Genomic DNA, 27436 nt, shown 5'->3' with positions numbered 1-27436 from the left:
CTAAAAACATAACAAAAATTATATTGAAAGTAAATTTGGATAAAAAAAAAAAAAATTAGCTCCATAATGATAAAATTTAAAGTAAAAACTACAGGACACAGGCTAGTTAAGCCAAAGCTGATCTGGTACATTATAATTTACTATTATTATTATTATTTCAAGTAATAGATTATGGCTGTCTGTGATGTTATATGAAGAAAATTGCTTTATCTGACTTCAGTGTAGGTGAATTATAATTCTAAAAAAATATTAAATTATCAACACAAATATTTAAAAATAATAACTATCTCTTCATTAATTACCAATATCATTATTTCTGTTTTTTGTTTTATAGTTTTAATATAGCATTCAACATGACCTGCATAGTTTGGTCACAATGCTGGTTAATCCAATAAAGAACAACTTTTTTATTAGTCTTTTTTAATTATTGGATTGGAACATATCAAAACAATACAAAGCAAATGGAATAAAAACAAACTGTAATGGTAATATTTTAATTTAAAGTAACTTATATTAGCTTCACATTTTCCCCCGTGCTTTACAAGTTTTTATCCTTAGTTTGAAGAAATGTTTGTGTATGGATCCGTAAACTCAAATAATTAATTTATTTTTTATTTTTGGAACATTTTGTTTTTTAAAAATTCATCTAGCGCTCTGGAAAAATGATCAATTGCATAGAAGTCAGGTGCATATTGTAAAGGTGGTGGAACTTTAGTTTTCAGCTCACTTTACGTAAGACCTGTCAATTGACTTTAAATATATTATTTAATCTGAAAATTGAAGTCAAGTCAAGTGAATATTGGGAATGACATATAACATTCCCAATATTCACTTGACTTGTCTTCAACTGAGAGCCATTTTTCCAAATTGCTTAGTGGATTTTCAACTAACGAAATATTCCTAGATGAAAAGAAGGTAAAATTTTGCTTCACAAATTTATTGTTTGAAAGCCAAAAATTTTGTTCGAACAAGAAATAAAGGGAGAAATTAAAGTTAATTGAAGTTATTTTAAATACAAATAATATCATTATAGTTTGCTTTTCTTTCATTACACTCAGTTTATTTGTTGTATGGAACTGATATTTCATAGGTTCCAACACAATATAACATAATGTACTTAAATGATCTTTAAGTAATTATCTTCGTATTCTTAATTAGGTGCTCAATATATTTGGGTCTCTCGACAAAGAATCACTAGCTCTCAATAGTTGATTCTTTCGATTTATCCTCACAACTTGGACCAGCAGTTAAAGATACCTGACTTTCACTGTCTTCCTCAAGTTTTTCACTTTCATTTTGGCCCAATATAATTTCGGAGACTTCACCTTCTTCTTCATTTGTTGATGGTATTAATTCTTCAGGAATTTCACCATCAAAGTCTATTAAAATATCAACAGGTGTTCCATCTGCCATGAAATAAATTCTTTTCATTAGTTTAGCTTCACCTGATTCATCATCTACATATTCTTCTTTGTACTGGTTTCCATAATCATCTGTTAAATATTCTTCAACTAATTTTTCTGCAGGAGGTGGTCCCCATGGGTCCGGTTCGATATTTTCTTCAATTGTGGGTGGGAAAAATAATTCCACCTGTAATATAAAATTTTCTTATGAAAATTTCATTGATCTGGTGTATAACAATTAATTTATTTGTTTAAATTATGATTTCTATGATACATTTTGTTAAGCTTCTTACTTCTTTCATTCCTTCCCGGATATCTCCAGATATATAGATTGGTGCTAGTTGGGCCAAAACTAACATTGGGTCACTGTTAGATTTATCTAGTGCTACTACCATTTTTGTTTCTCTAAAAAAAAAAAAAAAGAGGTTTAAATTAAATTTAATTACCAATCAAAATAAATAAATGAAATTCAGGTAGCTGTTCTATTCCCTGTCTTTAAGGAAACTGATTGGATTTTTGTTAAATGTTTTATTTGACATGTCAAACTAAAACGAAAAATAAATGCACACTAAAACAGTTAACATCCTTCCTGGAGAATAAGTAATGATTGACAAAAATGAATCACAAAACTCTTAAAATTCACTACCTAATTATGTACAAGGGTCATTCGAACATAAACAAGAATATGTTGTTTTCTTAATCAGTTACATAAATAAATGATTAACCAAAAGTATTTAATTTTTCTGAATTATGAAGTGCCTTGTAGTCACATTTTTCACCTAAATTTGAAACTAACTTATCCCTTAAGTGTAAAATGGTGGGAACAAGTTGCCCATAAAACTATCAATCCACAATTATATTTTTATGCGAAATGTCACCTGTATCTGGAAATATAGATTATGGATATTTTTTTGTATCAGTAAAACCAAAAGATAAGATGAAAAGAGATAGAAGAATGGGAAAAAAATAAAGGAAAACAACCAATGATGGGGTTTGGAAAAGAAACAAAAAGTTAAGGGTCAATTCATGAAAATGAAAAAAGATCTTTTTTTTTTATAGGTACATTCATTTCAGAAGAAGAATGTGATAATTATTGCCTCTTTAACAGCTCAGAGTAACATGGTAATTTCGAGCTGTGACAATGAGGAGCTGGAAACTAATCGTTCCTGAAGGTTAAGCATCCTTCAGGAACGATTAGTTTCCAGCTGAGGTTAGGTAAATGAGGTTTCAGTTAAACCCAGTAGTCCCAACACACAATTAATTTTAAAAAAAATTAAATTATGTTTATGGTATTCCAATAGTGTAAAACATTATTAAGTAAAAATTGTATTTGTAAAAAATACTTAGAATTAGCAAAATAAAGATATTTATTTGGATATGACATTGACATTTCCAATAATTGGGCCAAAGTAGCCCCCATTGAGTTACTTAACAAGTAACAGTATGAAATTATTTTATGTTTATGTTGTCAGAATTCGCCTCATATGATTTAATAGTCGTACTTTGAATTTGTTTGAAGTCAATATTGATAAGCTTGTTTCAGCAAAATTTGATGAATAAGTAGAATTTATAATTATAAGAATGTAATTCATCTGAAAAATAAATTAAATGTTAAAAATTTTTTCCATCAAACTTTGAATTAATTTGATAAAATTAACTTCTGATTATCACGGTTCAAAGAAACTTTTATTGCATCATATTTTTATGCGATTGTCTAAACTTGCCTTACTTACTCAATTTTACTTTCTGGAAGTTTTTCCAATTCATGTATGGTTTGACAAACTTTTTTAGCTGTTTGAGGCTCAATTGAATCAAAGAAAGCAATATGCATTATATGCGGGGCATATGGCTCTGCGGCATCAAGAACTTCTTTAGCATTTTTAGCTTCAAATATCATTATAAACTGTAATACAAAGATGTAAAGCTACTATTAGAAAAATGATGTTCTATGAATTCATTCATGTCAAAACTCAAGCAAATTACATCTAAGCCATGAATTAAAAAATACTCACCGAAGGTTGTGGAAGTGATTCTATTTTGATACCAACTTCATTAATGACATATGGAAAACAAACATCCATTGCTGCAGCCTTTGAAAGATGTTCCTTTGGTGTCCAAAGTGGTGGAACTTTTTCTCCATTTTGTGTTGTAAACATATACTCAGCACATATTCTAACACATGAATATAGATTCAAACGGAAGGAATAGACCAGAGCAATGATTATTTGCAGTGATAATAAATTTTAATGATTACTGTAATCAACTAAGATGTTGAGAGCAAAAGTGGTATAAATAATTCTGTCTTCATCAAAATTAATTTTCATAAAAACATTTAGTTAATTACTCAAAATGGATGTGCTTATGACTAACTAGTTTTTACAGAAAAAAAACTTTTATTCCTGTCTAAACACTTTACAGAACTTCTCTTGAAGTTTTAAATATGACGATACTCCAGATTTGACCTACACCATTTTTGTATTCAATAGCTCAATTGTGCAAGTAAATAAATATATTCGTTGTCTTTTATACAAAGGCATCATTAATAATAATGGAATAAATGTATATAAGGTTTGTGGGTAACCAAGTGTATTTACTCTATCATATTTTGATGAATTTAAAAAAAAAAAAAAAAATAAAAATAAAATGGTTTTCAGGGCCAAATAGAAATATGTTTCATGATTTCAAATCACCAGATTACTTTTCCTCTCTATATAAATTCTTCAAAATTAGGTTACATAATTCCTAATTAAACCTTTCTTTACTGAAAATAAATATACGATACTTACGACTCAGGATCTGGTAAGAGGGGGTCCATCGTTTCTCCATATACCAAAGAAGCAAGCTTTTTTTCAACGGCATCAAGATAATCAAGTGAGTGGGTTTTCTTGTTATAAATTGGCCTGTTATTGTCATCTTTTGCATCATATTCTTGGATGAGGCTAACAATACAAGGCTGCTGCTCTAAGCTCTTCAACAGTGTTTCAGGAAATTCTGTTCCACAATTGTAAAAAATCTAAAACACACCTTTGATTATCAGTATAATAATTATTTGAACACACATAATTAATTTTACAGTTCTCAATTTGATTTTTTGTTAAAAAAATGTTGATAATGAGTAGTCAGACATGGATTAAAAAGGGACTACTTTAAATTCTAAGAACTTTTTATTAATAGTTTTTTTACCACTTAATTTAATAAATTTTGTTTAAAATTTATTAATAATTAAGAATCCATGATGATCAGTACAGATACTATCACTACATAAAATAGGAGTGGGAAAAAATAGTGCAAAATGAGTATGCTTCATATGTTGTTCCACACATTGATACTTTATGATAGTTATATCCTCATTAGGAAATTATTTATCAACCAAACGAAATTAATGGAGGAAAATGGTCCAGGGAAAGCACAAGTAGTTCAAATAGTAAAAGAATTATTTATTGGCCAAATTTCATACATCATTTGTTTACTTGTTAGATGGGAACCCTAAATATTAGAGCAAAACGTTGGTACTTAAAAACAAATTGTTCTATTTGAGCTACTTTTTTAAGTCTCACTCTGATCATCTTGATTCCATAATTATACCAAAAAAAAATTCTAATCAAAATTACCCCAAATTGATAATTTCATTGTTTTTAAGATACAAAATACTAACGAAATTGTTTTTAACAAAAAATCTCCCTTGAGTTAAGACTGTTCTCTGATATTTAATAAGAAAAATTATAGATATATTTATGCCTTACTTTAGGTATTGTTTCTTTCGTGAGCTGAAAGTCCAGTTGATCTTTGATGCCCATTTCAATGGTATCGTATATTGCCATTAATTTGTAAGCAGCAGGACAAACTCTTTTTTTAGATCCTTCTTCCGTTTCCTGACAGGTGTGAGGGAAAAATACTACAAGTGACTGTTTCATAGTTGCACGAGCAATGCGCTCATAATAACGCTGGCGTATTTCTACCCACTGTTCTTCTGCAAAAATTAATTGTAATATTAAATTTGATTTATAATTTAAACCTTTATATTGTTTTGTATAAACTATTGTAACCTAGGAATCGTATTCCTGAAAATTATTTTTATAGCAATTTTGGATTTATGTTGGCCAACCGTTAGGGAGAAATATTTTTCATGTATTAGAACAGAGAATCAGAGAAAGACACACTTGTATCACCACCATACCTGTCAATAGACTAGATCTTTTTTGTAATATCAATATGTTTATATAAAATAATTCTCTATGTTTGTAGACAATATTGCCTCTCGGAGTTATCGTCACAAGCAATACAAAAAATCGACTTGCAACCAGCAGGGACAGGCGGATGCCCCTCACCTCCAAATATTCAAGTTTAGTTCACACAAAATGGACACATCAAACCTCAGATAAGTATTTCATTGGATACTATCTAGTACCAACCGTAGAAAAAGGTTGTATTCATTTTGATTTATTTTTCACTTTCAAAGTGCAATTTATTAATTCATGTTTATATTTTCCTATTTTAGAGGGATCGGCAAAAAGAAAGCAGGGACAGGAGTTGCTGCGGGAAGTGGTAGACAGTAGACTTTCACTCGATCCAGTTGCCATTATTCAAGAAGTATAAACTAGATTCAAAAAGGTATGCATTAAGAGACCTATCTTCAAAACTTCGGAAACGCCGAAGGAGACCCTCTGTAATCCAAGAGAATTTGAAAATGAGTGTGATGTAATTTAACGACATTTTTAATTTAATGTAAAATAAAACATAAAAAGACAAAAAACACGGCATATGATTATTATTTTTATTAAGATTTAAAGTAAATAAACTAAGTACAGAAATCCACACATATACTTTAGGAGTCGTCACGACCAATGGTTATGTGGACCATAAAAGAGGCAATTAAACAAAAAACAAATAAAAAAATGGTTCTATCTTTGCTTTTTCAGAGTTTTAACACATTTCGCAATGAAAGGAAATATTTGAAATCGCAAAAGTTGTTACTCCATCAATAAATTCAAGTACTCAGATGGGCACTAATACCTGTTGGTGAGCCAGTAGTGGCTGCTAAAATGCCACGTGATCCAAATAAGTGACCATTACTGGCTAGTGCAACTGACAGTACTGTTCTACTGACTACTGTCTGTTCTCGTGTGCAGGACCCTTTAATTGGTTAGTACTTTGTTGATTGTTCTCCACGAATTTTTTTTCAATTCCTCGGGAAGATATAATAATTATATGCATTAAAACAAGTTAAATGCACAGTCTTAAATGTACGTCAGCATAATATCCGTTTGGACACGAGATAACAAACCTAATCTAACCATCCTTCCATCAAAATACACGTAAGGCCATCTGGAAGCTTCTACGATTTGCAAAAATATCTCAAACTTTAAGATTAATGATCCTTGAAGGGATATTCACTCGTTTATAATTTTATGAAAACTTCAAAAAGTTAATTAATCGCCTAGACATTAACAAAGTGCCAGAAAAAACACACAAGAAGTAGAAAGAATAATATTTGTATCATCTATATAAATGATATTTCTGACCCGATTCCAATCATTTAAATATCGTGGACAGCAAACATTTTTTTAGTTTTAGAATAGTCTATAAACACATATTTATGGCTTATAAGAAAAAAATTGATTTTAATGATTAAATACTTTATAACTTTTTAAATAACTTATTAAATAATTTAATAATTTACACGCAATGAGAAGGTTAAAAAGTAAATCCCAGAGTTATTTTTTGGTTTCTTTAAAACTAAGTATATTCACATGATTACAAGTGGTGGCGATAGTGTACAGGGACTTATTTTTTCCCCTTTTAAGTTAAAGTTAAACAACATATTCACATACCAATCTCTTTTTGCTTTATTTCCTCTTCTTTCCTCCTTTTTTCTTCAATAATATTATTTTTTTCTATTTCCTCCGGAGTGAGCTCTTCGAACGGTCTCTGAATAGGAAATTTAAATATTACAAGTATATATGAAATATTTCACTTTAGTTGCAATCTAGATCAGTGTTTCCCAAATTGTCGACTTGATATTTCGGTATCTCTAGAATATTTAGTACAATCAGAACATCATATTCTGAAAAATCCCACAGAATTGTGGGTTGTTTGGATGGAGGTTGTTTAAAAAAAATAAATCAGAAAGAATCAATGTAATTTTAAAAGCTCTTTTCATTATTTAATTCGGATTAGAACCATTAAAATGTGGAAGAAAAGGGTGTAAAAATTATTGTCTTGGAACTGAGGATGAATCCACAAAATGCATTCATGGGATACTATTACCCCAATCCAGCGAGTTAAAAAAATGGCACAATTTTTCTTGGAGTGGTTGAATATGTAGGAAAAGAGGATAAAACAGAGCAAAGTAAATGCTTTAGTACACTGAATGTTCGTTGTTTTAATTTATTTTTTAACAAAGGCATTATCTTGCGACACTTCTAACATACGCTTGTGGCAAACTAAGGTTGGGAAACACTACTCCAGTCCATCCAGTTCTTGTTTCTTTTCCGAAAGAAAATAAATAAAATAGAAAAGGAATTATGAAAGTTCATAACATAATGATGATTACTACTTACAATGATTCGTGTTTTGGTTCCTTCAATGCATCCTAGTTCGTATTCAAACTCTTCCTTAATCGTATTTACTATTAGAGGAGCATTGCAACCAAACATCACTTTCAGCAGCTGTCCAGTCTAAAATTAGGAATATTCATTTTTTAGAGATTCGATGATTAAAATATAATCATTATTCCAGGCTAGAAATTACATACAGCAATGAAGACCCAAGTTGGCTCACACCTTCCTCTAAATCTTTCCAAAGCAGCAATTTTATCTGCATTTGCCTGAAACATTTTTTTTTTTTCAGACTATTTAAACATTGAATGACGGTGTAATTGTAAACTGTGTGGAGAAATGTACATTATCATTACCCCTGAAGGACTATAAAGTTTGATAAACCAACCATCGATAGCTAACCAATTTATAAATGAATAGATACAGAAAACATTTTTCAACTTTTAGTAAATATCTAGGTATGTTTAATAATAAAAATTATTAAATCCTGTATACGGTTAGACATTATTTTCTTTTACGGAACGCACGCAATGCCAACTCTCAATAAATATAATTTAATTTTTTATTTGATGTCACAAAGATAGTAATAATTTAGTATGCGTGTTTAAAAGACATTTTAAAGTGCTAAGCATCTACTATTCGACTTAAGCCATTGCGTGATTCTGTCCCGCCTTAATTTAAGTCAGGCGTTCTCTTCAACGCAACATCCAAACAGTTTTATCTATAATTTCTTACGAACCAAGGCGAAATGAAGGCTTTCGTTTCCGATTTCCAGTTTGATTTTCTTCAGTGTGCTCATCATGGCGACACATGGTCCGCACCACTCTGCGTAGACATCGACCACTGTAAAAGAATCGATTAGTTAAATATTAACCAATTATATTATTTGGTATAGAAAAAAGCTTTGGGAATGAGTGAATAGGTAGAAATTAAATGGAAACCCTGAGTGAGTTTCTGTTTTAGTTTACTTCTATATAGGTACAATCCTACATTGCTGTTTTATCCTTAAAGCTAAGCACATCTTAATTTCTCAAGTCCAGAATAAATAGACATTTTTAATACAGCTACTAGGTACACATGAAAGAACATTAAACCAAGACAAACTTGTTTGGGATCTACTTGCATGTATAAAAAAAAGTTTGCACATCTACTAAGCCTACTTCTCCTTCTTTTTGCATGCTCCTTTCCGATCGAACGGCCGAAAAAGAAGTTAAGATTTATTTCCCATCAATAGTTTATAAGAGAGAGTTAATACAAATACATACAGTTTTTAAAAATAATGGAACGAAATTAAAAGAACACATTATTCCATAATTAAAACGAAAATCACTGAGATCTTTCGCTTAAAATAATTTAAAATGAACATAAGATAAAATTAAAACTGGATTTATATTTCTTACGGAGAGAGAAAAATTTAAGTAATACTTTTTATTTTTTTTTTTATATTTGTTTAAGTCCAAAAACACAAATAAAAAAAATGGAATTTCAAAAGTTAGAATTTCATACTGACAATTTTTTTAAGTTTTCAAGTGCCTTATACTTTGGTAAAGGTTGTTTACTACAGTATGAGGTAATTAATGAACTTAAAAATAGAAAAAATGACTGCACGAAACCCTAAATTTTTTGATTCGTTTTTTCTTTAAATCATGTCATTAGACTTAATGACCTAAGAAACCCAAATATGTATTTTTCAATAAGGTAGTGTATTTATTCACAGTTGTTTTAATATACATTGTACTTTTGGAGACTAAAAGAAAAACACGTGCTGATCTAGTTTACTACACAAGTAACTAGTAGATTAAAAAAAAAAAAGAATAACATGCACAAATAATTCTTAAAATATTTTAAACGAATAAAATAAAAAATCCCCTAATTATCTTTATTATTTTATAATTATAAATCAAGTCATTGGTGATCTGACATATAAAAGTTACTGTTGCATTGTGCCTATAAATTGCAGTGCTAGTATATGCTTTCTGCCTTACCTTACCTACAAGTCCAACCTTTTTCAAAATAGACTGCCATTCGTCATCATTATTTATTTCTAGCTGAAGCGAAGCCTGCCCACCTTTCTTAGCCATTTTCCTAGACGCTAAATTTGCCTGTTGGCAACGAATTGGTTTAATTATTTTACCGAAAATCATTGAAAATCATTAAATCCTATTGTGAGGAACATTCTAGTACAATATAAAAAATCATAATTAATATTTGTTAATTTTATATAGTTAAATTAATTATTTACATGCGGTAAGGAAAAGAAAAACTTACTTTTTCATGACCGTAGGTACACCTCTACCTCAACCCAACAAAGAAATTTCCAAAGTTGACTAATTTAGTAACAATTTGAGCCAAGAACTGTCTCTGTGGAGACAATAGTTTCTTAAATGAATTTGTTAAGCAATATTCTGTTGTTCTGAGGGGATTTTCACTCTTTAGAACTATTGTTTGGGATATTCTCGCGTCCAATGTTTAATGAACGCAGAAGAGGTTTGAGGAGATCCACTGATGAACCTCCTAAATATTTCATTTTTATAATATGTTTGATAAATCATTTTTTACTCGAGCTGCATATCTCTGGAACTCTATTCCCTCTAACATACATCATGTACCAACCCTTCCCTTGTTTAAAACCCTTCAGTTTAACAACCTTTTTCTTCACCAATAAAATCCAATATTATAATAGTACAGATATTTCGTAACTACCTGTTTGTTTTGTTTTTAATGTATTTAGTAAGTTAAATTTTTAATTAATTATCTCTTTTCTTCTTTGTATTTGAAATTATTTATATACAATTTTAAAAAAAGTTATAGTTAAGTGTGGCCACACTGTTTTTTAGCCAATATATGTAATTTTAAAATTACCTTTGTAATTGTTCTAAAGGGACATATTCTCTGAATAATAAACTATTTTTCATTTCATATCATTTTCAAACCTCTCCGACAATTCTCCGAGGCGGCAGAAAAAGAGATGGCCACGAGACCAGCTAATGTAAAATGTCATTAGAGTACTACCAATGGGCACTGAATGTATTATGTAATATACAGTTGTAGATTTCAATAAAGATATTTAAAAAAAAAATTCATATCATTTAAAAAAAAAAACCTCCCTCCTCGCACACAGTCTTCCATATTTCGCAATGCTTATAAAGCTGAAATTATTAATGGTGGTTCTTTTAATACTGTATATGTACAATAAGGCTGGGTTTTCTAATATTTGTGGTTAAAAAAAAAAATAAATAAATAAAGTGACTCAAAAAGTAGTCTCCTGGACGATTATAGCCAATTAAATTAACTACAAAACGACATTTTTTTGGGTTCAATTCCCAGGTCAGTTAATATTTATTTAACAACATAGGAGGAAATAAAGGGTGGGAGAGGGGAAGGAAGATAGAGGAATAGAGAGAGAGGTGAGGGTGGTTAAAACCTTATTATCATGTATAACCTTTTTTTACCCAAACTAAAATTGTTTGGCCTTTTGAATTGAAAAACAGCTTGGATTTATAAAATGGAAATTATCTGGAAAAAATATATATTCGTTTTTTTATTAACAGTGGACGGAACTATTGAAGACTTTCTCCTCTTTCATTATTATTACCATTTGTAGTAAATGACAATAACAAGTAAAAAAATAAAATATCTGTTTAGAAATTGAAGTTTTCTAGCTGTTACTGTCTGCGTTAATGTCGACGTATTTGTATTAAAATTAATACATTTCTGAAGAACTATAATTTAAAAAATAAAAGTATCGACAAAACACAACCTTTCTTTAAATGATGGGATGCCCGCATTCATAAAACAAACCTGTAGGCTTAGGGCATTGCTGTAATGCGATAAGAAAAACGGAGCTCTATAAATCTAGGCTGCATCACGAAAATCTCTCCTAGACAACAAATACCTTTTACAATTGAATAAGTAAGACAACTTTTAAATAGAAAATATATAAAAAGTAATTTAATGACCACGAAAACCCTCCGATTGTTATTAATGTAAATTCTAATGGTTGTTTTAAAATTATGAAGTATATTGAGCATTTAGGGTTCCTATTTAACAAACCCATACATGTATACAAAATTATAAATAAACATTCATATAAAAGCCTATAACATTCATATAAGTTATATTAGCAAAAATAAGTTTTCCTATAAATCTGAAATAGTCACGCTAGGCCTTCTCTAGGACTCTTTCAAGGTTACACGAAACTAAGGAAGAATAAATGTGTTTATTACTAAAGAAAAATCAAGCCCATTAACAGAACAAAATAATGAAAGGATAAACTCAAATTTTTTTTGGAATATTTTTTTAAAAATTTTTGTAGGGTGATAGATTCATTAAATATTTAGGATTATTTAAATAAGCTTACTAATTATTTTAAATAGTTATAAACAATAGATATACTCAAATATAAGTAATATGTATTCATGTATCAATTGCATTTTTTTTTATTTTATAGATGACTTAAACTCTTAGACAGAAATTAAATAAATTTAAAATATTTTGAATAAATAAATTTGTTATTTCTATTTTCGAAAACTAACCATATTTTACACTCCGAAACATTAAAATTAATAGATTACAAAATCACATAAAAGCCGATACTTCTGAATAAATTAGTCTCATTAATTTCAATTCATTTTAAATAAGATTATTGACAGTTAAAGTTTTTTTGTTTTTTTTTATCACAAATTTCTGCAATTATTTATTATTTATATTTAGAAGAGGTTAATTTAACATCGCAATATTTTAGCAAAGATATTTTGTTTAGGCCAAGCAAACACGAAGAAAAAAATATTAATAATAATTAAGTAGATCCTTTAGTCTCAATATTGTTATTAATTTATTACATACAAACAACGTTTCGGACAGCCAGGCAATTATCAAGGTTAATCTGTTGATATACAGTTTAAATTTAAAGTAATTTTGAACATTAATTATAAAAATCAAATCTATTATAAATAAAATACCTCTAAATATAACATATAATTTTAATTATAGTTTAAAAATTCACATCTTTACATTAAAATTCTTAAAATGTCGCAGGTCTTTCAACCCAAGTCCAAACCAATATAATTATTTCACCTATAAAACAATTTTAATAAAGAAAAATTACGTTTGTTAATTTTTGACATTTCATATTTGATTACCTCTTATCGATACTTATATTTTTTTGTTATTGATTTCTTATCAAATACACTGATTTCTTAAAATTATGTTTATGATGTAAAAAGATTTCTTTTTCATACCTCAGATAAGAAACATGAGTCTGGTATTATTGCTATTCGATGAATTAATTTCTCAATTATTTATTTTTTTGTTATAATTGTTTAAATCATAGAAAACTTACTCGTTTCGGAGGCATGTTGTAGGGGCGTAATTCCCGATAGAGGGTTGGAGAGCCACTACCGTTCTCTGGAACCCCTCCTACCAACCCCCTTCTCAGTGGAAGCTCGAACTTCGGTAAGGAATGGTTCGAGTTTGAATATAGCTCAGTTAAAAATAGGAAATATTTTCGAAATGGAAAATTCAGAAATTTCATTCTTAACATGACTTTTTTCTCGGTAAATAAATAACTCTGAAAGACTTTGCTTAATTTATTTTTGCTTCAAGCTGATGAAAATGAAAATTTTTAAAAGTAAAATACATTTTTTTTTTCAATACAAAAATTTGATTTATAGCCATTATTTTATAAAATAAACCCTAAAACTAGCTCAATTTTTTTTTAAACTGAAAAGTGAATAAATTAAAGTTTTGACTTCTTTTTCGTAGATTTAACAGTACATTAAGTAACAATTAATAAATCTATTACTGTGATTCATACATCAGAATCTGTGAATTTATATTTGGCTTCGCGTAGTTATATAACTAAATAAGATTCAGAACCGGATAACATTTAAAAAATAAAAAACTTACTATGAATCAAACGTTTTACAGGAACATTGTCTTTACAAGAACCACTATTAAGTACGTAAGTATTTTACACTGTTTACACCTATTTTTTTGCTATGTAAAACCTGTACATTATAATAAACTTTGACTGTTTCTTTTAACTTGAATAGATAAGTAATTTTTAAACTAAAACTAAAACTAGTAAGTTATTTTTTATTATAAAATGTGTAAAATTTAAAATTTAAGAACTTTATTTTGAAAGAATTTTTATCATTTCTTGAGAAGGCGGATTCTATTTTTGAAGTAATGCACCGTGTTTTTATACCCACATTGAAAAATTGATCTTACTAAATTTTCAGTATTTTAAAATAAAAATAAGGGAATATATTTTTATAGGACATGTCTTTCTTTCCATTATGCTGCAACTTGATTTATCAATCCGTTTGCAATGAAACTTCGATTTTGAAGTTTTAAAAGTAGTAACGAAATGTTTTCTTGTGCCTAATATAAATTAATTGAAAAATGAATTATATAATGATTCCCGGCTTAAATAATGACAACTCAAAAGTCGTTTTGTAAAAACCTCAATTGTAATTTTTTACATAATATGGTGAAAATCTTTTAAAAAATAAGATATAATACAAACTTTTGGTATTTTAAGTTAAATATACAATTAATAATATATTTAAAATAAAAGGGACGCAAAATCAGCTTCTATAGTAACTACTCAGGGCCGAATTATCCCATTTATAGCATAACAAAAGAAAAAAAAAATTATTAATTACCAACCTATAAGTTCACTACAATACTGAAACTTTACTGCACTAAGTTAAAAATTTCACACTAAACAATATACTAGTTTAAATCATTATTTATTTAATATTTGAGAGATGAAAAACTTTGAAAAAAAAATTTTAATTTTTGTAAACTAGAAATAAGTTTAAAGATTTTTTGTCTGAATATCATGAATTACTTATTTTACTTCATTTTATCATTTATATCGGTTTCTGTAAATATAAATGATAAGCTGATCAATTTTTCTTGACGCTATGTTTCTTGTCAGTTCATTTTTTTTTTTTAGTTTTAATTTATCGATCACATTAATTAGAGGGGTCTGTGGATCCCTAGTTTAAAGACGGAATTGGGAGAGAGCTCCCGGCGACCACGATCTGAAACGGTGGATCAGATTTTATTTTTGTATAAATGAAGAGACATTATTATATAACAAAATATAATAATTATATTTTAATTATAATATCCTTAGTATTTTGTTATTCCGTTGGGAGGGCTTTAGTGGTTAAATTGATATTTGACGTAAGCCGGAAGAATTTGTTCAAACGTTCATAGGCTCGTTCCATCAACGTTCATACCCTCCCCCTCCCCCCCGGCTGTCCCTCATTTCCCTGATTTAATCAATATCTCATGATCATGAAAATTTAGTCCATAATACTTGCCCCTTATATATTAAAGAATAGTAAATATATATATTTTTTAACATTCAATAATGAGTCAGGAATATTTTTAGTTACAAAAGCTAAATTAAAAATAAGTGTTTGGATGGGAGATTTCTTAGCAAAAACAATTTTCCGTAATTTTCTTCCTAATGAACGGTATTATCAAATACAATGTAAACAAGTCATTATGACTTATAAATAATTTATTAACCTCTAGTTATTTAAAAATAAAACATTTCATCAAATTATTTCAACTTAAAACCATGTAATAATGAACAGGAATTATGGTTATATTGTATACAATACATTAATAGTAACAATTTAGTTGGTAAAAATATTAGTAGTTATAGTATATAAAACAGTAGTAGTAAATTATAATAATAGTGATATATTATTGTTATATCATAATAATATATTATGATATAAATTACATAACTTCTTTATTCAGAATTCGCATCGCTCATTAATTCGATAGAATCCTTTCTCACTTTGTAACATTGTAAATATGTCAATAGTAATGTACTAACTTTGTAAATTCAGTGTAAATGACCCTAGTGGTCAAAACACTTAAATATATAAATAAATAAATTCGATAGAATGTTAACTTCAGACAAAAAAATCAGAAGTGTTAATGTTATATTTTCTTTGTATATTCATGTAATGTCTGGAATAATTTTGCTCTGCCTTTTTCATATTTTAATTTCCTAGAGCATGGCTAGCCAGATATCAGATGAAACATAGTTATAGTATCTTTATATGGGAAAAAAATCTTTTTAATCGGTAAAATTTGAAGTGTTTATGGAGTTTTTTTATTTTATGGTCTATCAAAATTTTGAAATAAGATAAAAAATAATGAGGAATGATTCAGAGAAAGTAATTTATCCAGAATTAATAATTATTAGTTAAAAATAAATAGTATTATGATTTACTTTGAATTGCTTAATAGAAGCAATTCTATCTTCTACCAGGGAAGATTAAACTGATCATTAAAATGAAACTTGTTTCGAAGACTGAGTTGCCGCCACTACATACTAACCATGGTGGGAGGAGTGTCAAGATTCATTTCTCGGGACCGCCGAAATTTATATAAAGTTTTTCTTTCTGATTTTTCTACAAGCATTAATTGACTAAATGGTCCTACTGTTCATGTCAATTTTAAATATTGTAAAAGCTGAATATGATAATTACGATATGATTTGAGCTGAGTTCAGGAACGAAGTATTCAAGTATGTACATTTGAAAATATACATATATCCTTGGTTTTTACAATATCTTGGCAAGGAGTAAAATAAAACAATAAAAAATTAAGATCCAAATATTACTAATGAATCTGTAAAAGAGTTCTTCCTGATAGAACAGGGAGATGAAACTTAGTCCTTTTAGAGATACCGCTATCCAAGGGATATTGGATACATTTATAAGTAGGTATTCCATTTTTTTTTTCGAAATCTTGTCACGTTTCCGCAATAAACTCTACATACCCCAAAATTCATGAAGTATTTCATTGGTTTTGGACAAGTATAAAACTCTTCAGAAATAGAGTAAGATTTTTAAATAAATCCAAGTAAGGTTACACCGGATAGTGCGTTATGTGGGGTTTGGAAAATATGACTTCAGCACTTAACTATTTTTTTTTCATAAGTAGTTGAAGAAGTAATAATATTAAAGACATTTGAATTAATTAATTTTATAAATTTCAACAACGAAATTAAGAAGTAAATAATCAAGAACGCTCATTACAGAGCACAGAGGCTTTCTCCATCCAGAGACCGTCACACAATTTATTTTTCGTTCTAAATCTGTCATGTTTGACGCAGTAAGAAATCAATCACTGCCGCAAACTGCTAATGAACGTTACAACATTCAGAAAGTAGAAAAAAATCGTTGGTAATACTTTTTTATTTAAGTTTTCAATTAATGTAACAAATATTCACAATTTCAATAAAAAATTAAAAGACTGATATTATAAATTGACTGATATGCGTATTGATTGATTGTGCATTAATAACTTATTTTACATATTTGAATTTCTTTAGACTCCACACTTTAATGAGTTTAGGATGAATTGATTAAGAAAGCCAGCAGTCTTCCTTTTATATTTTTATTACAGATTCGTGAGAGAATCGAGGGATCTGAAAAACAGTCCAGGCCGTGAGCGATAAAATACAATAATCAAAAGAACAAAAATGACAAACAGCCTATCAATAAAGCCCAATCAATAATCAATCGGTTGGTGAAAGGTTTTTAATAGTTTCGTCACTAAAAGATGTAACAAAAAAATTTTAAATAATAAAGTAGAAAATTAATAATAATTAAAAATGAATTTCAAACATATAAATAGGAGAAATAAAAATGCTGAAAATTTGCAGTAATAGCAAATCCATATGTTTGGTCGTCACCTACACTACTCTCCCGCCCTTCAGGGGACCCAAAAAGGGCGGCCTTTCGCTTAACCCCAGGGCGTGGCAGAGGAGTAAAAGCCAATCACCGGCTCTCGTTTGTAAGTTTAGTTTGCTATGGTGGCGAGGCCAATCACTGACCTCCCCTTTTTGGTATCCCTCCACTTCTTCTTTGAAGAAGAGTAGGGTACGTCCCCCTCCCTGCTTCTGGTACAGCCGTAAGAATCGTCGGATCGGCCAAATTTTGAAACCAAAGGTGGATGGTAACGTTAAGATCCAACAATTCTGAGATAAACTGTAAACAATTTCATATCCTTGAAGAAAAACAGCAGATGGGCTATTCAATTTTTGTAGGCTTTGGTATAATGATTGCGAAATGCTTTATGTTTTCATAAATGAACGAATATACAGGCAAATGACACTTCCAATCAGCCAATTTTTAAAAATAAAATGGTGAATATTATTAATGTAATTTTCATCAGAAGCGATGAAGTAAATTTTCAAAATAATGGCTTGATTATTGGTCTTAATGGCCTACATTAGCCCCAATACAAAATTATTTCACGATTGATGTAACTTGATACCCTATAACCCCTTTTCATTCAACTTTAACACATTATTTATAATTGAGATAATATTTCGAACTCTTAGAAGGACAAACAGAACTCCCAAAAAACAACAACAAAATTTTGATCGAATATTTTCATACTGAAAAGTGGTGAAAATTCTTCGATCAGACTATTATCGAAATACCACCGATCTACATGGTTATTTCTGACATATTTCGAGAAGGAGGAATAGGTAACCAACCTATTTAAACCAAAGTAGGAGGATCGAATTTCATTTCGTGTGACCGCCACAAAATATAAGTAAATCAGACATGACATGACTGATGTAGACATGAGTCTGCTAAGATGACGCCTCAACTCGTTCAGCTACAAGGGTCTTTATGCATTACGATTTATTATATTATATACACCTCCTTTATTATTCAGGAAAACATTTCTCTTCGGTGTTACCCATATTTTATATCGTACAAAGCAATTGATTCAGATCGTAGTAATTCCAGCTTTATGGCTTATTAACTTGGTTAGAAATACTGTTAGATAGCATGTAAATAGTTTAGAATTAATTAAATCGTTTCTTATATTTAGGAATTCGTGTTTCAGAAATACAATTAATCTTATACGAATCCCGTGTTTATGAGCATAATCATTGCATCTCACAGCAACAAATCGACAAGGCAAATAAAAAATTACTCTTAAAATAATAACCAAAATTACTCCAAGGCTAGTATTATTGGATATTATTAGCCTTAATGATCGGATTCTCCGCAATCAAGTAAGCAATTTTGTTTCTTTTACAGCTGCATGGTACTGTTCATGTCAGCTTTTAAAAGCTGAGGCTAATCTCCCCCTTTCGTGACTTCCGTGAGCATCGTTCTGAACAGCCTCACGAATTATTATATCCCTTTATCAATATTACCAAATATTGTTTTGTGTCTTTCTCAAGGTAACATTTTTAACGCTTTGACGTTTACCGGTACCAATGAAATTAATATTTTTATTAATTTTATGTCTAAAAATATCATTATGTTATATCTATATAACTTACAAGCAACAAAATTTTACTTAATACTTTATATACTAACTGGGTAGAGCTATGGATAGGGGCGGGATTAAGCGATTAGTAGTTTATGGCCGCTTATAGACGGCAAAGGCCTCTTCGAGGTCTCAAGTTATCTTTAACTTAAACATTTTGGAAATGACAGAGAATGTTTTAAAAAAACATTAAATAATCGAACTTATCGGGAAAAAAAGTTAAATATACGGCCTTTGTAACAATTAGTATGTCTTCTTGATACTTTTTTCATCCCAATACCTTTCCCATTGGGAACCTCAAAGTATTTACTATTTAGGGTCCCCCCTTGCCTTGTTCTCTTGGCTATGGATGTTTGTGTAGGTAATTATTTACTTCTGTTCCTCCAAAAAGACAGGAAACCACTATTACTTAACGGAACTGTACCTTGATAACCTGAAGGTACCCACCCGAAAAGTCTGAGAGGTGACTGATTCGTAAACCTTCGTTTAGAAATGGTAAAAAATAATAATAATGAACTAAAAAATAAAATAATTTCAAAGAACTCAGTTCTACATGAAGTAGTACTTTCTAGTATTAAATAAAGAAATATGCACAGACCTGGCTACAGGATAGGGGTGACAAATACATATTAACAAATTTCTAAACAAATGTATCATTTATTTACTTTAGTAGATCCTCGATTGCTCTTCAGTAAGATAATGAAATTTAGCAAAATATATTTAATTATTTTCAAAAATATTTCATTAGTTAATGTAATTAGACAAGCAAGTTAAAAAAAAAAGTTGAAATCCGATTATATCATATTATTAGAAATCTAATCTTGAGAGTTTCTTATGTAGTTGAAAAGTAAGCCCCTTTGAATATTTATGGTATAAGCTGACAGAAAGAATAAAGAATTTCAAACTTTAGATAACTAAGAATTATTCTGAATGTTTCAGATATTTATTCAAATCTTTACCAAGGTCAGTCAGTGCCCCCATCAAATCTATTCTGTGATAAAATAGGTTATGAAATACAGTTGATTCAAGTTGGAATTTTTGGCAAAAAGTCCAAATGCTAGGTTTCCTACAGCATATATGTTTATATCACTTATGCATAAGTCAACCTCACATGGATTAGTAAAGGTCTTAGTGGAAGTTTTATCTCTTAACCTCTTTTAATGAGAAGTGACAAAATGGCAGGACTGCTAATAAATTTACAGGTGAGGATTACATGAGTCCACAACAAATTAAAGGCAATAATTTGGGAGGATACTGAGGCAATGGTACAGGACCACTCTGAAAAGGAATACCCTAATAAACTGGTTTTCCACAACTATCATAGCTCTAATAACTATCCACCAGAAATAAAATCTCAGACCGTGATGAACAGTTGTCTTACCATATCAAAAAAAAAAAGGTTAAGAGTTCTATCTCAAGACCAACATAGCTCCTATTTAACTCCACTTCTTATTTCTTCATTCCAGTATAAATAATTTAATTTTTAAAAGCAATGTTGATTATCAAAGTTGATAAGTAAATATTAGTACTAAAAATTCTTTATTGCTTACAAATAATACACATTATATATAAAAATCTGTAAAAAATATTTTGTAAGCTATTAAAATAATTAGTTTGATTGATGTTGGTCTCGACATGGGTTTTTATTTTGTTTTTTTTATATGAAGACTTTGTTTCTAATGCCTCAGAAAATAATCCACAAATGAACAGGGCATGTGTATCAACACTGTTAATCATGAACTCTTTATTCTTAAATATAACAAGCTTATTATACCCAAATAAATAGTGGGATTTATAACTGAGAAAAATATTATGCATCTATAATCAAAAAATAATCAATTAAACTTTTTGTTCTTGTTTTGTTTTGTTTCAATTAATTTTGAAGTTTTTGTACATGAAACATATCTATAAAATGGATAGAAAAATCAATTATTGAAGGACATATCATACAATTACTCTAGATACACTTTGATAACAAATATAATGCTGCATGAAAGCAAAGAAATACTAATAAAATGTAGGATCTCAGAACTAATTATAGACATCACATATGAATACATATACAAATTGACACATAATTTATTTCAATTTTACTCTAATACTTTCAACCCGTTATTATCCGAAATAGGAAATTATACAAAAACAACTTGTAGGTATAAACATAAGACCATAAATATATTATTGTAAATATCATCAATAAATGATCAGTATTATATTTTAAACACTCAGTATTTTATTTAAATTGCTTTGTATTTTCCATTAATTTTTTACAAAAATATAAAACAAAGTTGATATGTAATAAAATGAGTTGTATAGAATGTATCTCAGAGCAAAGCATTATTTATTGTATGCATAATATTTAGGAAATAAAAAACTTATGTATATGTAGGGTTTAGGGAAATCACAATATAGAACCAACAAAGCTTATTAAAGTAAAAAAAGTGCAAAAATAAAAAAAAAAGATTATGGTGATTAACTTTATGTTAAACTTCACTTATTCTTATAATACTTCAATGTCATCAGCTAACAAATCTCTGATATTTTTCTAGATGATACTAGGTTTGTGGCAAAGTAAATCAATAAATTTAGAATATTTCATAACTGATGACTGTCAAGCAATTATCTTAAAGAAATCTACATTTCTTAGAAGCTATAACTAGTAACATAGAGATAATATGACTGTTGTTTCATTAATAAAATATGATTTATGCTCTTTATCGAGAACTGCAAATTATTATTTATCATCATTTATTAATGGAAAATGACCTTGATGAACTAATTGACTGTTAAATTACTTTTAAGAAACAAATGCTAATATGGATAAAAATACGTTATTGTTTATATCCAATTTATGGGATATATATCTAGCCATACCTAGGTAAAAAAGTAAATGTAAACTTATTTTTTTTTTTAAAGTATCTATAGTTATGCAATGTTTTTCCAAAACAATACTTAAGAGAACAATATAGTCAGAGGCAAATAATTTTAAAAACTCTTATTTACAAAATTTTCACTTGTATTCCTTGTCTTTTCACTCTCTTTTATTTTTATTTTTTATTAATTTTGATAGAATAAACCTTCTAAAATACTAAGAAAAGCATAATTAACAACGCTACATTATAACAATATCTTTATTAATATAGTACCATATAGCATTATTTTATTTCTATTTATGACAGTACCTTATTTTTAATGCTTCTTTTTAAACTCGATAACTCCTAGTTCTTAAATAAATAAATTGTATTGATGATTATATATTGTGATTTCGTTGCCGGTAGATACAAACAAACAACTCCAATATATTTGGCTCCAAAAATTCGATAAACACAAATTCAATGTTTTACAGAAGTGTTATACTTACTATACAGTAGGTTTTTAAATTATAATTCTGTCTTAAAATTAATAATGATAACCAAACATATTCGATATATAAACCTATTCAATAATATTTGTGAAATAATCATATAACTGTGTCCTGATCAATATTTACAATACATTTGCAAAATATTTTATAATTCTGATATTTTAATATTTGATAGGTTTTAATAGAGAAATTTTTAGAAAGTAGTAAAAGTTGAGAATGATTTTCTAATAATATAATAATATGCACAATTGGTCACGTACTATATGCGTGCAACGAGGGAAATTTTTGTATAAGTAGTGGCAGCACTGTTATTTCTGTTTGTAAATATTTTGAGCAAAATGTGGAAGTCACTCCCATGTACGAATATTTATTCCTTACATTATGATTGTTAACGCTATCTATGAACTATTTTACTGTACTACTACAAAAGAAAGGCGCCAAGAAAGTAGTATTTGGTTCATTGGGTACATTTTATATTTATTATTATACTATTCAGGCTTCTGTTGGATATTTGTATTCAATCATACTTTTTTAATGAAATAGTTCGATTTCATTTGGATAACCTACTTCAACTGGAAAGAAAAAGCATATATAATATTAGTTATTTCATTGATTATGGATTAGATAATTATTAGATGACAGAATTGTTGCTAATATACAATGGAGGTAATAGACTTTCCTTATATTTTAAAATCAAATTAAACAATAAATGACACTTGTAATGCCATCTATTGGTGGAATTTTAAACTAACTGGAATCGACACTTGCTCTATCTTTGAAGTTGTATTCAGAACCATAGTCGACATAATAAGGGAGTTACAGCTGACCTGACCCTTGACGGGATACCCGTTATGGCAATATATTTGATTGAAGTTTAGATATGTTCTTATAACTGACTATTTCTTGATAGTGTCAACTTACTTAGAATTTTTGAAGCATTAGCCGTGTTTTAAGATACCTAGAAGGTAAATGTATTGTTATTAAAATTTACAAGTTGTTAATAAAATTTTGTTTGATAGGTATGGAATATTAATTTTTACTATTTATTACGTTTTTGGGTTTCGTTAAACTTATTCTTGTCATTATTGAAATCCTAAGAAACATTTTAAATAAACTTCATATCTTCCGTTAATATATCATTGTAATATACTAGAATATCATATAGATTATATATACCAGAATGTGTTGTACTTCCATTGATCTTATATTATATTATTCTAGAATGAGTACTAGCAATGGCAAAAGGATGCAAACAAATATGAGAATGAAAGATAATCAATCATTACCACCCGTTCCTCAACATGAAGAACTTATAAAATTCATACTTGATTGTAAGTTATTTCAGTGTCACTTATGAATAAAAATAAACCTTAATCTTATACTCTTTTAATGATTCATATTTTGTTTTATAGCGTGGAATAAAGTTTGTCAAGAGTACCAAAAAGGTAACGCTCAGGGTGAGTCATTGGTTCTTACTTCCTTTAGAGATAAGATCTATTGTCAATAATTATGATTTGATTATTACTTCACATTATGCCATATACTGGCAATAAAATGAGTGAATGAGTATTTTTTTTTTCGATCGGAAGAAATTATGAATACATGTTATGAGAATAATCATATTTAAGATTATTTCAAAAAACAAATTATTTCGTTTAATATTGGTGCAAATATAATATTTATACCAAGTTAAATAAAATAAATATTGTATTAGAAATATTTATAGTTATCTATTAGCTCATAGATGAAAATAGTTCTTTGTTCCTATTTTTTTTGTGCTGTAATATGATACTTGATTTTTATTTAATTGTACTAAATACAGAATATTTAAGTTATGATTATTTATATTAAATATCTTTAGATTTTTTAAAAATAGTACATTCATTAAGAAAAAAAATAGATATTTAGTAACACACACATACACTCTATACATATATGGACGGACACACATATATGGATTCAGATAGAGATTGCTTATCTTCCAAAAATTTCAAAAAGTAGAGGTTTTGTGTATTCTATAAAAAAACTAAGACATATAAAATGACTCTTGGACCTGAGGTCTTTAATTTTGAATATTCTTCGATTTTCCCTTAGTCAACAGCAGGATACTGCCTGTGGCAGTACAGTATTCGATTCTTGGCAGCCACGCCAATGTTGAAGTAAAAATTGAAATTTAAATAATTCAAGATTTTTAAGGAGATAGCATTTTAAATGTTATCTCCATTTTTATTATTTATTAATAAAGTACTTAGTACACTTATTAAGTATTTCATTTCTTTACATTTATACCATACATACATCTTCTTTAAATCGTGGTAAGATCTTTTTTCAAAGTAAAACTGATTAAATTTCATTTTTAATGTGTTTTCTTTTTTCAATCATACATTTTGGTGAAAGTGGTATTTTTTATAATTATTATGTAAGGAGAGTAGTGTAACTTGGCTATCAAGAAATAAATTAGGCTGTGGAATAGTGATGACTGTAATGACTAATAATACAATCTATTATCAAGAAGCAGGCACCTATTCCAAGACTTAATTTGTATCACAATCACAATTTGTAAAATATTTTGTTATCTTTATAGATTTGGGAATCTATAGCAGTTCAATGTATTGTAAGCTTATTTGAACGTTTAGTTTCATCAGGTAATCTCATAGTCTCGAATCCGGCATGCCAATAGTTGGTTTATTATAATGTGTAGCTTCGACTTTTTGGAGAGTTGTCTTATATCAAGTCTGATAAGAGAATAATATAGTAAATCTAAAATATATGCCCATTTTTAAAGGCCAAAAATTGTTCTAGAAATTTCAATTTTATGAATATAATGTGACATTTTACCTTTTATCAATTATAAAAATAATTTAGGACTTCTTTGGGAGAAGAGTATATATTATTGTTTTGAGAAACACTACATTCAAAAAAATTTATAACTTTGCTGAAAAAACTGTTTTCATTTCAGGTTCACTAGAAAAATGTATTTGATTGTATTTATATATTGTTAAATTTGATCCGTATATTTAATTTAAATAATTTTAATTATTTGGCTATGCCCTTTTTTCTAGAGAACATCCTGTCAAGTTCTGTAGTATGCTTAGTTTAAACATTTTCCACTTTTCTTCTGTTTTATTTTCGGACCGCACCCTCTCCTCCTCCCCCTCCCCCCGACAATCTTCTCCACTTATTAATCTACGGTCAACTATCTACACCTCATTAATAAATTAAGTAGATTATGGCTAATAAAGTTAACCAGCTATACTATTTAATTTCAATGACAGTGAAAGACAAGCATTGAGAATAAAAGAAACCTCTGTTTTTTACACTCTTCCTTGTAATTTTTTAGAGTGTTTCAATTTCTGTTATATGTCTAGGGCAGATTTTGCCACACTTTTAACTAGTCAGGCATGCAATTTTTAAATCAAGAAAATATAGGGAAGAAAAATGAACAGGTTCGATAAGTGAATTTTGATCATGACTGAGCACAGTTTATGGGCATTTGGTGCATACTTCACCGCTGTAACCACATTAGATTTCAGCCAAACACAAGAAGCCACAAATGAAATTATTTTGTATTTTATCAAACCTGTTAATTCAGACAAAGATTAGTTTATTTAAATAACTTTTGCTTGTCCCTTTTTATTTGTTATTTAAACTCTTTGTATTATGCTTTATGAAAAGTTTAAAGTCTCAAAATATAATTCTCTCAGTGTGTCCAAAGGAGAATTTGAATTTTTTTGTAGTATCTTGATTCAGGAAGTATTCTATTATTTTCATATCATTATATTCTTTATTTTTTACTTTCACTTACCTATGTATGAAATATATAGTAAGGGAAAGTATTTTCTTTAGTAAAGTTAAATACCTCAGTTTCGGTTGAAATAAGTACTTATCCTCCTAATCAATTGCTAATTTAATGAAGTAATTCCCACAGTGTTGATGTCATTCCCTCCCAAACTATCTAATTCCCTCACATCAGTAATTTACTTACACTAGATTTCATTTATAACTGCCTTGGATATGACAATGTAATGAATATTTATGGACCCTTGATTTTCAGAGATCTAGCAATGTATTTAACATCCATAGTTATAATGACTGATTGGCTAAAATGATCCATTTTGATGATATATCGAACAATAATCTGTTTTAATGAAAAAGTCCTGGAATCCTTAAAAAAAGCCTTGAAAACTAGAACAATAATTTTTCTAAGAATGCCTGTTTTAGTATAAATCCATGTTTTGAAGGGGGAGAAGTGTAATTTCCACTCAGTGATTTGTTACATTTTTGTTTCTTTCCTTGGTGTGCATCTTTAGAATCACCACTCATGATTAGTGAAGAAGTTACATGATAACTGTTGATAAGAAATTATGGACAGAATGTGAGATGATCGATACAGTTCTTATTAAAAAACTTAATATTATTATCGAGGAAGGCAATAATAGTAATAATAGTAACTCATGCATTTAGGATGGCACAACTATTAAACACGTTTGTAATGTATTCTGATGACTTTTGGACTCAAGTAATTAAGACTGGCTTAGATGAAATTTAAAAAAAAATCTTACAGGAATATCATCTCAAAACAAAAACTTAAAACAAATTATATATATGTATATGTAGTTGACCGTAAAAATTGATATATAGGAAGATGGTCAGGGTTGCGGTCACAAGTGAAACGAAAATAGTTTACAACTATTTTATTTTCCAACGTTTCGCCCCACTTTGTAGGGCTTCATCAGGGCTGTCCAAATGAATAAGATGAACAGACCAAATATATA

General features: G+C 28.6%; 2 protein-coding genes across 4 annotated transcripts in view; one reads left to right on the top strand and one right to left on the bottom strand.

Moving 5' to 3' along the window:
* Positions 1–22582, bottom strand: LOC106683844 (uncharacterized). 3 transcript variants are annotated; one of them, XM_067046004.1, is made up of 12 exons: positions 22480–22526; positions 9951–10062; positions 8700–8803; positions 8158–8229; positions 7964–8080; positions 7235–7331; positions 5147–5373; positions 4190–4416; positions 3416–3575; positions 3137–3306; positions 1697–1808; positions 1–1590 (listed from the first exon to the last, which is right to left on the bottom strand). In XM_067046004.1, the coding sequence occupies exons 2-12, from the start codon at positions 10039–10041 to the stop codon at positions 1195–1197; spliced, it is 1773 nt and encodes a 590-aa protein (XP_066902105.1). In that variant the 5' UTR covers positions 10042–10062; positions 22480–22526; the 3' UTR covers positions 1–1194. The 3 variants fall into 3 exon arrangements, with proteins under 3 accessions (XP_066902105.1, XP_024215994.1, XP_066902106.1); XM_067046005.1 differs by having other exon boundaries at positions 1420–1590; positions 1678–1808; XM_024360226.2 differs by lacking the exon at positions 9951–10062 and having other exon boundaries at positions 22480–22582.
* A 903-nt stretch (positions 22583–23485) lies between these two features.
* Positions 23486–27436, top strand: part of LOC106683859 (MAPK regulated corepressor interacting protein 2) — a 5399-nt gene continuing 1448 nt past the window's right edge. The window contains exons 1-3 of the mRNA XM_014425575.2: positions 23486–23626; positions 23883–23992; positions 24074–24118. Of these exons, the coding sequence (XP_014281061.1) occupies positions 23884–23992; positions 24074–24118 (154 nt within the window). The 5' untranslated portion in view covers positions 23486–23626; position 23883. The remainder of the gene's footprint in view (positions 23627–23882; positions 23993–24073; positions 24119–27436) is intronic.

This window comes from Halyomorpha halys, unplaced genomic scaffold, assembly GCF_000696795.3.
Source record: "Halyomorpha halys isolate HHAL.00 unplaced genomic scaffold, Hhal_1.1 Scaffold522.1, whole genome shotgun sequence".
NCBI lineage: Eukaryota > Metazoa > Arthropoda > Insecta > Hemiptera > Pentatomidae > Halyomorpha > Halyomorpha halys.
Note: the sequence above shows the minus strand (reverse complement) of the source record. Positions and strands in the feature narration are given on the sequence as shown.

Coding starts and splice junctions, on each gene's coding strand:
- LOC106683844 (XM_067046004.1), bottom strand. CDS start 10,041: ATGGCTAAGAAAGGTGGGCAGGCTTCGCTTCAGCTAGAAATAAATAAT. Junction 8,230..8,699: donor AAAGCCTTCATTTCGCCTTG/GTTCGTAAGAAA, acceptor AAAATGTTTCAG/GCAAATGCAGATAAAATTGC. Junction 1,809..3,136: donor CTTCCAGAAAGTAAAATTGA/GTAAGTAAGGCA, acceptor TTTTTTTTTTAG/AGAAACAAAAATGGTAGTAG.